Source organism: Brassica napus, chromosome C9, assembly GCF_020379485.1.
Source record: "Brassica napus cultivar Da-Ae chromosome C9, Da-Ae, whole genome shotgun sequence".
In the NCBI taxonomy this organism is placed as follows: Eukaryota; Viridiplantae; Streptophyta; class Magnoliopsida; order Brassicales; family Brassicaceae; genus Brassica; species Brassica napus.
The window spans coordinates 63,668,650-63,681,350 of NC_063452.1; the positions used below are offsets into that span (position 1 = coordinate 63,668,650).

At 35.4% G+C, this 12,701-nt stretch overlaps 4 protein-coding genes across 6 annotated transcripts; 2 read left to right on the forward strand and 2 right to left on the reverse strand.

Annotated features, from left to right (window-relative positions):
* Positions 1–3,702: 3,702 nt before the first annotated feature.
* LOC106372524 (synaptotagmin-3) lies at positions 3,703–6,704 on the forward strand. Of its 3 annotated transcripts, none has more exons than XM_013812751.3 (12): positions 3,703–3,994; positions 4,165–4,263; positions 4,346–4,396; positions 4,650–4,773; positions 4,852–4,970; positions 5,040–5,141; positions 5,231–5,305; positions 5,404–5,480; positions 5,553–5,802; positions 5,872–6,231; positions 6,313–6,441; positions 6,524–6,704. In XM_013812751.3, the coding sequence occupies exons 1-12, from the start codon at positions 3,884–3,886 to the stop codon at positions 6,650–6,652; spliced, it is 1,626 nt and encodes a 541-aa protein (XP_013668205.2). In that variant the 5' UTR covers positions 3,703–3,883; the 3' UTR covers positions 6,653–6,704. The 3 variants fall into 3 exon arrangements, with proteins under 3 accessions (XP_013668205.2, XP_048624306.1, XP_022565942.2); XM_048768349.1 differs by having other exon boundaries at positions 3,719–3,994; positions 5,055–5,141; XM_022710221.2 differs by having other exon boundaries at positions 3,764–3,994; positions 4,105–4,263.
* A 91-nt stretch (positions 6,705–6,795) lies between these two features.
* LOC106372525 (metacaspase-9) lies at positions 6,796–8,085 on the reverse strand. Its single transcript, XM_013812754.3, has one exon. It carries the CDS (start codon positions 7,888–7,890, stop codon positions 6,922–6,924), a length of 969 nt encoding a protein of 322 aa, XP_013668208.2. The 5' UTR covers positions 7,891–8,085; the 3' UTR covers positions 6,796–6,921.
* A 295-nt stretch (positions 8,086–8,380) lies between these two features.
* Positions 8,381–9,944, reverse strand: LOC106370695 (protein PHYTOCHROME KINASE SUBSTRATE 4-like). Its single transcript, XM_013810691.3, has one exon. The coding sequence runs from the start codon at positions 9,755–9,757 to the stop codon at positions 8,543–8,545; it is 1,215 nt and encodes a 404-aa protein (XP_013666145.2). The 5' UTR covers positions 9,758–9,944; the 3' UTR covers positions 8,381–8,542.
* Positions 9,945–11,007: 1,063 nt separating this feature from the next.
* LOC106370694 (alpha carbonic anhydrase 3-like) lies at positions 11,008–12,701 on the forward strand. Its single transcript, XM_013810690.3, has 7 exons — positions 11,008–11,205; positions 11,293–11,516; positions 11,606–11,712; positions 11,804–11,906; positions 11,996–12,163; positions 12,272–12,325; positions 12,424–12,701. Exons 1-7 carry the CDS (start codon positions 11,142–11,144, stop codon positions 12,535–12,537), a joined length of 834 nt encoding a protein of 277 aa, XP_013666144.2. The 5' UTR covers positions 11,008–11,141; the 3' UTR covers positions 12,538–12,701.

Below are 12,701 nucleotides of genomic sequence, written 5' to 3' on the forward strand. Positions count from 1 at the left end.
ATTTATCAAACCTTTTTACCCTTTATCAAAGGTACATTTGCAATGTTTTAATTTTTTATCAATTAATTTAGTAAAACTTCATAATATTCCCTAAATTGGTGGACTAACCACTATAAAATCGCTATTCTCAAGAGAAACGGAGACAACAAAGGTTTCAAACCTCTTTGACCTTCATCATATGTTTGTGCATGATGAAACTATGCATTAAAACAATATTGTCATATTTTGATTTTTTTCAAAAATCTATGTGTTAACCCTACGAAAATATTGAGTTTTTTGGTAAATGATCTATATACTGAAGCCTATGATGTTTAGTGTTGTTTTAAAATTTCTAAGCACTTTCTACATGTGTATTAATGTATATCAAACTCTATTTCGTGGTACATTGGCATCGTTTTAATTTTTTATCAATTAATTTAGTAAAACTTCATAATACTCCCTAAATTGGTGGACTAACCACTATAAAATTGCTATTTTCTAGAGAAACGGAGACAACAAAGGTTCCAAACCTCTTTGACATTCATCTTATGTTAGTGCATGATGCAACTATGAATTAAAAAAGTATTGTCATATTTTCGAATTTTTCTCAAAATCTATGTGTTAACCCCTACAAAAATATTGAGTTTTCGGTAAATGTTCTATATACTGAAGCCTATGATATTTAGTGTTGTTTTAAAATTTCTAAATATATTCTAAATTTGTACTAATGTCTATTAAATTTTCTTTCATGGTACATGGACATCATTTTAATTTTTTATCAATTAATTTAGTAGAACTTCATAATACTTCCCAAATTGGTAGACTAACCACTATAACATCGCTATTCTCTAGAGAAACAAAGACAACAAAGGTTTTAAACCTCTTTAACCTTCATCATATGTTAGTGCATGATGCAACTATGCATTAAAACAATATTTTCATATTTTTGATTTTTTAAAAAAATTTATGTGTTAACCTCTACGAAAATATTGAGTTTTTTTTGTAAATGTTCTATATACTGAAGCCTATGATATTTAGTGTTGTTTAAAAATTTCTATACACTTTCTACATTTGTATTAATGTATATCAAACTCTCTTTCATGGTACATGGACATCGTTTTAATTTTTTATCAATTAATTTAGTAAAAGTTCATAATACTCCCTAAATTGGTGGACTAACTTCTATAAAATTGTTATTCTCTAAAGAAATGAAGACAACAAATGTTCCAAACCTTTTTAACCTTCATCATATGTTAGTGCATGATGCAACCATGCATTAAAACAATATTTTCATATTTTTGAATTTTTCTCAAAATCTATGTGTTAACCCCCTACGAAATTATTGAGTTTTTTGGTAAATGTTCTATATACTGAAGTCTGTGATCTTTGGAGTTGTTTTAAAATTTCTAAACACATTCTACATTTTTATTAATGTATATTAAACTCTCTTTCATGGTACATGAACATCGTTTTAATTTTTTAGAAATTAATTTAGTATAACTTTATAAAACTCCCTAAATTGGTGGATAAACCACTATAAAATCGCTTTATTCGAATGAGAATGTGTTGTTAATGTTCCTTGCTAAGAAAATTTTACCGTATGGAGTAGAGGCAAAACGTTGGTTACTTGGCTTTAAAAAGCTAAATTGCTGGCACAAAAACGTTTTAGCAAAAATATCTAAAGATGATGTATTTAACTAAGAATTTGAAATTATTTGTATTAAAATGATAAATTCACTATTATTCAAACGTGGATTTTAAAAAATAATTTAAAATCTAGTGTTATCGAACTTACTATTTCAAAAAACACTCTGAAATCCACTGTCATTGAACAAAATTTAAGTTGGAGATTTTAGAATACTTTAATTATGTCTAGAGTGTTTGAGGGAAATTCTTTAGTTATAAAAATAAAAATCCAAATCTCACTGTTTTAGATGAGATTCTAGAAGGTTTTAACAAAAATTACACCAAATTTTCTAATTCTTCTACAATCATCTAAAAATTCATTAAAAATCAAATCATTTCAAATTTCAGATTCAATACATCCCTGAGGATATGGAAAGCTAGTCTAGCTAGATATTTAGAGAACAGGTTTCATAATGGAGTATCCTTTTACAAAAAAAAAACTTATAGGAATCTACAGTTGTTGTTTCCAACCGAGAAAACAAAAAAAATAAGAGTGATTGATGTTGACAAATATAAAATCGAAAATAAATATATATGATGTTGCAACTTGAAAGTACACTTTAAGATTTTTTGAACAAAACAACATAATAATTGAATGACCACAAAGTAGGTAAGATATGACAAATGTCAGATTCAAGAAAAACAAATTTTCGAACACATATATAGATCGTAATTTCATAAATCCTGAACCATGATATTTGTTGTGGGAAGACAAGTAGTCTAGTGGCGGCTCTTTGCTCTTGTGTACATGACAGCTTGTGGTGGTTTCTAATCTCTCGAAGTATATATTGTATGGTATTTTCCTGGATAAATAGAGAGTCTTATTAGATGGTTCGACCAGTAATGAACATGTCTAAAACTATAGTGAAAATAAAAATATTTGAATTATTTTCATAGACTATTTAGATTTTTGACCATATCATTTGCTTAGTGTTGAATTTTTTTCTTATAATCATTCGCCTTAATTACACAATATTTTGAATAAATTGTTTTTTTTTTGTAACTTTTGAATAAATTGTTTTAGTTAGACATCAAGTGATATTTTTCATATAAAAAGCTTATAGGCTCTAGCACATGATAATGTAGTTTAAAATGTTTGAGATGCTATGCTACCAAAAGAGCTCAGAGAAAAGAAAAAAAAATAGACGACGTATATGATACTTTATACGTCAGAAGTATCGTGCTTCGCGTGTTTGGAAAGAAAATAACGTTTGAACAAATCAATTCAAATGTAGTGTCGAACGTTTTTTCAGGTTTCGCGGTAGATATTCTCATTATCATAAGACACTTTAGTTTTTAGTGTTTTTGTCATCGTTTAGTTTGAAATATGATTTTCACATTATTGTTAATGGATGTTGCCATGTTGGAGACAAAACATTTAAGATTCATATATTAATGCTCTAGGATATTAATTTTGCTATGCTACAATTTAACTAAAATACTAAGAAACGGAAATATTACAAGCTATGACGTTTTATTAATAGTTTTGGAAAGAAATCAAAGAGAAGAAAATTAAACAAGTGTTCTAGAAAAATGTCATTGTCATAGAATTAATGTATCGAGATAATAAGATAGATAACACACGCAAACACTTGAAGACCGCGTTATCCATTCACATAATAATGCCTACAAAGTACATCAACTCGGTTTGAATTTTCACACATTGCCTACGAATTTCATTTCAACTTTATTTATTTTTTAGAAATGAATCTTAGTATTAATATATATAACCATTTAAAAAAAAATAGTATTTAGAAACTTATCCATAATAATGCAAGGACATGATTAATTTCAAATATCATAATAAATGATTAAAAGTTGTCTTCGTCACCCAATCAAACTCGTATTCATTCCTATCTCCAGTATTCGTCAAACAAGTTTTTGCTGGGACCATAAAACAAGTAATAAATATTCGTATAATCTTCTACTTAAGCTAATAATCAAAGTTTAATTAGGCCAACCAACAAAAAGGGTATTAAAGTCATTTCACATCCCCAATGTCATCTCGTGATTTGTTGATCCTTTAAATGGCAAATAAATAAAACAATAAGAAACTCTCGTCACGAAAAATTGGCGGTTGAATCAGAACGTTGTTCTCTTCATTACCGTTTTGGACTAGATTCCTTCTCCTCTGTCTCTCTTACCATATATACTCATTCTTCGTTTTCATCGCTTCTCTGGTAAGATCATCGAGAAAAAGAAAAAAAAACGAAAAAAGATGGGATTTTTCGGGAGTGTGCTGGGGATCCTTGGTTTCGCAATCGGAATCCCTATCGGACTCATCGTTGGATTCTTCGTCTTCATCTATTCTCAGCCTTCACACGAAGAGGTAAGTACACACCCTTAACATAAAAATCGCATCTTTCGTTTGATTACATTGATTTTCATCATCTGGGTAGCTTAAAGGTTGTTACTTTATCGTGTGTGCTGGAGAATCAGAAAAGGAATATGAATCTGAGGATTTGATAATATGTGGACACTGTTTGAAACCATTTGCAGTATCCACCAGCGAGGCCACTAGTTGAGACTAGCATCACTCTCCTTCTCGATCTTCTCCCTGATATGCCACTATGGATGAAGAATCCTGACTACGAACGAGTAACTTAAACTCAAACATTTTCTTAATTACTTCACACTAATATAATCTGCTTTCTATTGTGTTTTTACAACATGCATTCAGGTGGACTGGTTTAACAGGTTTCTCTCATACATGTGGCCCTACCTCGATAAGGTTCTTTTCTTCTTATAGGAGATTTCGGGGGCCTGTAGGCGATTTAATAAAGATTTCAATAGAATTTTTTTTAATACAAATTTGCGCCTATGTTTATGTGATTTTCTTTAAAAAAAAAATTGGGACAATAGACGAATGTTTCATTCGACTTTGCCTAGGACCAGTCCGGTCCTGCATTCTTATATAAATAAGCTTATTATCAAATTTTGCTTCTGTATATAAGTTTGAACTTTTTTTCTAATCTTGTTTATAGGCTATTTGCGAGATTATCAAGAGCTCTGCACAACCCATTTTTGCTGATTACATTGGGACTTTCTGTATAGAATCTATAGAGTTCGAAACACTGAGCCTTGGATCGCTTCCTCCCACAGTTCATGGCAAGTACTAGTCCCATTTTTACTTAATTCTCCCATCTGTAAAATTGTGCTAATGGTCAAAGGGCAATGTGCCTACAGGTGTTAAGTTCTATGAGACTAACGAGAAGGAGCTTCTGTTTGAACCATCAGTCAAGTGGGCAGGCAATCCCAATATTGTTTTGGTGATAAAGCTCATGTCTTTACGAATCAAAGTTCAGGTCAGTAAGAGAAGCTTATACACCAAGTTGTAGTAGTATCTTCACTGTTTAAAATACTTGCTTTTGCAGCTTGTTGATCTCCAGATTTTCGCTATAATGCGAGTAGCTCTGAAGCCTCTTCTGCCAACCTTCCCTTGTTTCGGAACGGTTGTAGTTTCATTGATGGAAAAGGTAAGTTACATTCTCTCAGAACAGATTATGAAAGTTGTTTGCTTTATTACAAACCATGAGAAACTGTGATGATGATTTCTCTTTTGCAGCCGCATGTTGATTTTGGATTGAAAGTGCTTGGTGGGGATCTCATGTCCATACCTGGTCTCTACAGATATGTTCAGGTGCTATATTGATCCTTTTGGTAGGAGGTGGAACTATGCTGTTTCATTGTTATTATCTTTTCTCAGAGGATTTAATCTAGTAATAATGATTTCTGCAGGAAACTATTAAAAGACAAGTTTCAAGCATGTACCATTGGCCACAAGTTCTTGAGATACCTATTCTTGATGCTTCAACGTAAGCGCTGATAATAATGATTTTGCAGGAAACTCTTTTCTTTCCCCCTCTGATTGTTTTCTTCTGATGTAGAGCTTCTGTGAAGAAGCCTGTAGGGTTGCTTCATGTGAATATCATTAGAGCTCGCAATCTCCTCAAGAAGGATCTGCTTGGAACATCTGATCCTTATGTCAAGCTTAGCTTGACCGGAGAAAAGCTTCCGGCAAAGAAAACCACTATCAAGAAGAGGAACTTAAACCCGGAGTGGAACGAACACTTCAAGCTCATAGTGAAGGATCCAACATCACAAGTCCTTCAACTAGAAGTCTTTGACTGGGACAAGGTCTCAGCATCTCTTCTCCTAGTTCAAATGTATTGTGTAACTCCTTACTAAACCTGCTCTCTTTGTCAGGTTGGTGGGCATGATAGATTGGGAATGCAGATGATCCCCTTGAAGAAAATCAACCCTGGAGAGAAGAAGGTCTTTAATCTGGATTTGATCAAGAACTCGAATATTGTTATGGATGTACCAGAGAAGAAACAAAGAGGGAAATTAGAGTTAGACCTCAGGTATGTGCCATTCAGAGATGAAAGCCTCAAGTACAGAAACGATGTTCAGGATGAGAAATCATCAGAGGACGATGATGAGTTTCTCAGCAATGCTGGTCTACTCTCGGTTGCAATCCAATCAGCCAAAGATGTAGAGGGCAAGAAGATATATACAAATCCATACGCTCTTGTTCTCTTCAGAGGAGAAAAGAAGAGAACAAAGGTATATAATCAAATCATTAAACTTAAAATATACTATTTGACTTATAATTAGAGTGCCTCAGAGCTATGTTTACTTGATTAGATGTTGAGGAAGACAAGAGACCCGAGATGGAACGAGGAGTTCCAGTTCACACTGGAAGAGCCACCACTGAAAGAGAGTATACGCGTTGAGGTCATGAGTAAAGGAACAGGCTTTCACTTTCGTTCCAAGGTAAAGATCTTTATGCATTGACCTGAGCTTTCTAGAGACCATGTTTTAACGTTTAATTTTGCTTCAACTCATCTCTATGTAGGAGGAACTGGGACATGTAGATATAAATCTGGATGATGTTGTTGCCAATGGAAGGATTAACCAGAAATATCATCTTATCAATTCAAGAAATGGTGTTATTCACATTGAGATCCGTTGGACCACTGGTTAAATTGTATATTTGTATGCACATGATAGAGTTCATCAACAACTTATTATTATTATTCAGTTTTCTAAAAATCGGTATAGTCGGCAAATCAGACCTAAACAAAACAATATTATAAAAAAAATTGGTCTAAACGCCCATCTAATCAATACTTCTTTAAGTCTAGTTCTTGAACATTGTTATTACTGTTTAATTATGGGGCTAAACACAAAAGATATTTTGAAAATACACATTCAAATAAAAGGAAACAACGAGATATAATCGCGTGATTCACATCAAGGTTGAGACAGGAACGTTGCGTCAGCGTTCTGATCGCTGCAGTAAAGACAAGGGTGTTGCTGGAACCCTAGTCTCTCAAGCACTTCCCTAGCCATCATCACTAGTTCCTTGTTCTTCAAGGCACATTCGTTCTCCTTCAGCACCGTCTGAATCGCGTTGCTAAACGCTCCATACGCCTTCCCGCCACCCCCACCTACATCAGCTGACGTTTCATCCGCCTGACACCCGCTCAGCAATATCCCGGAGTCAACGTGCCTTTCACGCAAAGTCATTTTCTCCAAAAGATCCATCAAATCAATAGTCGGTAGCCTGAACTTTAGACCAGCGTCGCCACCAAAGAGCTCGAGTAGGTGTGTACCGATGTCAGAAGTTAAGATTCCGGTGAGAGAACTCAAGTGGTCGAGGACTTCCTTGAATGGCAAGGCACGCAATGTTGTTGTTGTCTCCATGGCCGGAGATCTATTGCTAGAGGAGAATGGTCCTATTTGTTCTTTCTCCTTGTCAATGAGACCACCACTATGGCAAGAATCTGAGATCATGGTAAAGCTCGTTCCCTTAGGAAGTTGATTAACCAATTCTCTGAAATCAACATCTGTGATGAGGTTGAAATCACAAGGAACAATAGCTTCGTCTTGTCTAAAAGGATGAGCAGGTTTAACGGACGGAATCCGAGTTCCATGGCCACTATAGTGGAAGAACAAGACGTCTCCACCAGATCCATTTTGAGCTTTTTCCACCATCCTACGTAAAGCGGCCTTGATGTTGGCTCCAGTGGGCTTTACCTTTGACTCTGGCTCGTCCGTTAGCACCTCCATGTCGTCTTGTTTGAATCCGAAACGTGTCGAAAGTGTTTCTTTCATGGCTAAAACGTCGTTGACGCAGCCGTGGAGCTCGTTCCTTGTGTTGGGGTAGTTGCAGCCGACGAGAACGGCTAGTCTTCTCTTGACTACTCCTTGTTGATCCATGTGAGTCTTTAAACAACTTTAATTTATGGACAATTTTTGTTTGAATGTTTTGTTTATAATTAGCTCTTCATGTGAAGTGTTGTTGTTTTGGAGCCAATATGTGTATTTATGACTGAGGTTTCTTGTAGTGAAGGTCAAGTTACATAGTATATGAACATATATTTTCTTTTGTTGTTTGCTTTAAATCTGTGGAATTGTTTTTAAATGTAGTCTTGGCTGTATTAGTAATCCTTTAAAGCAAGAAACTATACCTTAAATCAAACTTTTGAGATAAGACATAAGTAATCTACTAATCTTGAGTCATGGAACTCATAGTCCCACCAAACCTTTATACTTAATCCAAGGATTATAAAAAGTAAAGGAATTGGTTAACTTGGAATTATATATAACCAAAGGTTTACACCTAAGCCATCTAGCTATCCAAGGTAAGAAACGAGTTACGTCTTATATATATGAATGTGTAGATAGTGTAAAAGAACCGTCCATACTATAACGCCGGAATTAATATTTTTTATTCAAAAAAAAAAAATTCACGTTGGTTTTGTTATACTCATAAACTTAAAAGTACACATGTTCGAGGAAAAAAAACAAAGCAATTTTACATGAGAACACACACACAAAACACCAAGAGAGTGGAGTAGTTAAACCGGTCCTAAACCAGAAACGACGATTTATTATCCAACGTTTTTAGACTTGTTACGCTTAGTTTAGAACTGCCATTGTTGCACAACACCTTTTGCATGACGTCATCCTGAACGCTAACGCTCTTAAGCGGCTGAACCAAACGCTGACCGCCACTAACCATAACCGCTTTCTCACAACTACAGTCTAACAACCCCGTTTTCTTCTTATCGCAACCGCCAAACGCCAACGACGGCTGCGATAAGTTGATTCTTGAGAAGCTAGCCGCCGCTACCGAGACCGGTTCCGCGGTCGTAACGCTCCAAGTGACACTTGCTTCGCTCGGCTCGTAACCGTACTCGGTCGCTGTCTCGTCTACCGAGTTTCTGACGAGATCAGCTGGTGGTGGTGGAGCACAGGGACGAGCTATGTGCTGAGTAGAGAAGCTCTCTATCTCGAATAGGTCAGAGCTAGCGTCGCTCGCTGCTTCTTCGTCTGTAGTAGTAACTCCCTTGGGACTCGTTGGGTTCAGAACCGGTTTAATCGGATGCAGAACCGGTTCGATTTCCGGTTTAATCGGGTTCAGAGTCGGGAAGCTAAAATTACTAACCGGAGCTGAAGATTCTCTACTGTTTCCCGCGTAATTTATGGTCCGGGTCACATTGTTTGAAGGGATCGTTAGTCTAATCGGATCAGACGACGATATGGTCTGGTGATTATGATGAACGATTCGGTTGGATATGGTTCGGTCAGAACCGGTTTTAAACTCTGCAATTCTTGGTTTGGTTTCTCGGACCTGGACCGACTTGGAGCTAGAACAGGGACAAGTCCTGCGTCTGAAAAACCACCTGGGGCCTTTCTTGCTGCTTCCACGTCCGTCTTGGTCCGATCCTTGTCGGTTGTTGTTACGGAGCAAACCGGTTTGGCTGTTCCAGCTAGCTTCGGAGGATGCCGTATGTCCCACGGTAAAGGAAGACACTTTTGCAGATGAAGCCGAAGAGAATCTTGGACCACTAAGATTCGCAGATTTGGATCTATCGTTGCTTCCGCTTTCGCTAAAGTATCTTCGAGCTTCGAATATGCTTATCTCAGTATCTTCTTGTTGCTCCTTTTGTTCGTTGTTGTCTGGCTTGAGGTATGAGGAGAAGGAGACGTCGATGTCGAGGGACCGACTTTGAATGATCTTGATGTAAGGGTCTAGAGCATCGCGTTTGGTCGCAACGACAGTTACTGTAGTTTCAGCCATTGGACTTAGCTCCGTTTTGTTTTCTTTTTTAGTAGTAGAAGATGAAAACAGGGGTTTAAAGTAGCTCTCTAACTCTGTGTATATATACACTTGAGACTTGAGGGATGTGTCAGGAGTTAGTTATGTCCGAGAAAGTTCTATCTTTCTCGTTTAATAAGGTCATCATGACGTTCGTACATGTAACCATTGTTTCCTTTTCAGATGTAATAAAAAAAAATGACACAAACAAATAATTTAATGGTTGAGGGTTAGGGTCTTGGTATATTTTTCTAATATTTAAGATTCTCTATGATTATACTAAAACTAATTCGAGTGTAGTGCTACTTGATGTGATGATTGAAAGTTATGGATCCACCACAATTATTTCAATTAGTACTAGATTCTTTTTAGGGCCTTCTTCTTATAAGAAAAGTATAGACTAAAGGTTCAAAACTTCATAGTTATAAAAGAAGATTTAGTTGAACTATATATTTTAAGCTTAATCTCTATCATTTTCTTTAAAAAAAAAACAAATCCTGCAATATGAAAAAAAACATAAAGTTTTTTTAATGTATAAACATAAAGTTGTTTGCGCCCTATCTCCAAATTTGGGAACGTGAGTGTTTCCCTAGGCCATAATCGGTACCATGTGGCTTCTCCATTATTATGTTCATCTCTACAATGCTTTTGAGCAACAAGACAAAGATAACTCTAAAGAAGGTGACAAATCTCTATAGTGATTACTTCCTATTGGACAATAGACAGATCAAAAGAGAGGATAAGAATCATCATTGTAATGATACTTGGGTCCATTCTTTAACAATACTATTTGAATTTTTTGACATTTAACGGACAAATGCTCTGAACATGATTAGATTTCATAGGCTGTCAATTATATTGTGTGTTTCCCACTTTAGCTTGATCATTTTCAATGTAAAAAACGTCAATGCAGTAATAGTAGAGGAATGAGTTTAATTGCTGTGAGACCTAACCGGTAAATGAAGTTGAAAATATTATATTGATGGACATGATTAAAACCTAAACTCTCTCTCTATCTCTCTCTCTCAGATTTAATCCCAACACAAACTTCTTGAAATGGAGTGAAGCCTTAAAATTAGACCCCACTCGATCAATAATAGGTCTCTTAAAAAGGTATGAGAGCCAGCCATAAACCCAAATTTTAACCATTTAAAAAGAACCGCATATTTGATCCCAAAAAAAAAAGAACCGCATATTAAAATAGAAACGAGTGCTATGCCAATTTTCAACCTTAGAATTAGTAAGGTTTTTGGACGACTAAAAATAATTTGCGGTCAATAAATTTCTATGCAAGATATTATAAAGGAAGAAAATATTAAACTTCTTACAATACAATAAGTTTGAGAAGAAGAAGAGAAAACAAAAGATGAACAACATTATTATCCTATTTGTGACATTTCTTGCTCTTTCTTCTTCATCTCGAGCAGCAGGTAATGGTTGTGTTAAAGCTTTGGAGCATTTTGTATGATAAGATATACTTAAAATTAATGCAAAACTTGAGAATGACTTTCATGCAGATGAGACAGAGACTGCGTTCCATTACAAAAAAGGAGCACTAGCCGATCCATCGAAATGGAGCATGACCAAGAAAGAATGGAAAATTTGTGGGACGGGGAAGAGGCAATCACCAATCGATCTTTCTCCAGGAATAGCTCGCCTAGTTCACAATTCTACAAAGCTTATTCAGACATATTACAAACCAGTTGAAGCTACTCTTAAAAACCGTGGATACGACATCATGGTACATAATTATTCAACCTTAAAAAAATCTAGCATACTTATTTTTCTATTACCAATTAGTCTGCATGACCGGTACGTTGTGTGGATCAGGTTTCATGGGATGACGACGCAGGGAAGATTGTGATCAATAATACTGACTATCAATTGGTTCAAAGCCATTGGCACGCACCTTCAGAGCATTTCCTCAATGGAGAAAGGTAACGAGGAAAAAAAATGAAAAGATTGACATCATTCTTACACATACATTCGACGTAATAATAATATCATGAAACATGAATTTGTTATTAGGTTGGCCATGGAACTTCACATGGTACATAAAAGTGAAGCAGGACACTTAGCAGTTATAGGAGTTCTCTTCCGAGAAGGTGCACCGAATGCTTTCATTTCAAGGGTAATATTTATTATTTACTGTAGATAATGGTCAAGAACCAATTCGGTCTTGTATGTTTTTATCATTGTCTTGGTTAACAATATCGACAGATAATGGGAAAGATCAATACGATCGCAAACATCCAAGATGGCGAGGCGACCATAGGAAGGCTACACCCAAAAGATTTCGGATGGGATCTTACAAAATTCTATGAATATCGTGGATCTCTCACCACTCCTCCTTGCACTGAAGATGTCATCTGGACCATCATCAACAAGGTATATATCCAATTTCAAAACCTTTATTGTAGTAACAAATATCAAGAATCTAAATATATCAATCGACTCAAATCTTGATTTTTTTTTTAATTTCTTTTCTAAATGCAGGTGGGGACTGTTTCACATGAGCAGATTAAAGTATTAGTCGATGCTCGCCGCGGTGTAAGAATAGAAAACACTCTCACATAAGCATTTGCTATGAACGTATTTGAACTTTGTCCTTACATAACTAATTAAACATGTTTTGTTGATAATATTAGGGTTATGAGGAAAACGCAAGACCGGCTCAGCCGCTGAATAAACGTGTGGTTTATCTAAACGAACAGCATGTCAGATCAACTCCAAGCTCCCAAGGACAAGTTCGTATAAATTAATTTTGAAGATGTTTGTGGATTGGCTGCTCCATTTACTATTTTTTTCTTACAACGTTTAAATATATTTTTATTAAAAGATTAAAACAAAGCAAAGTGCTATATCAATGTGTATAACATTTTGTATATATATGTATTAACAGCAAATATATAATACTCAACCATAA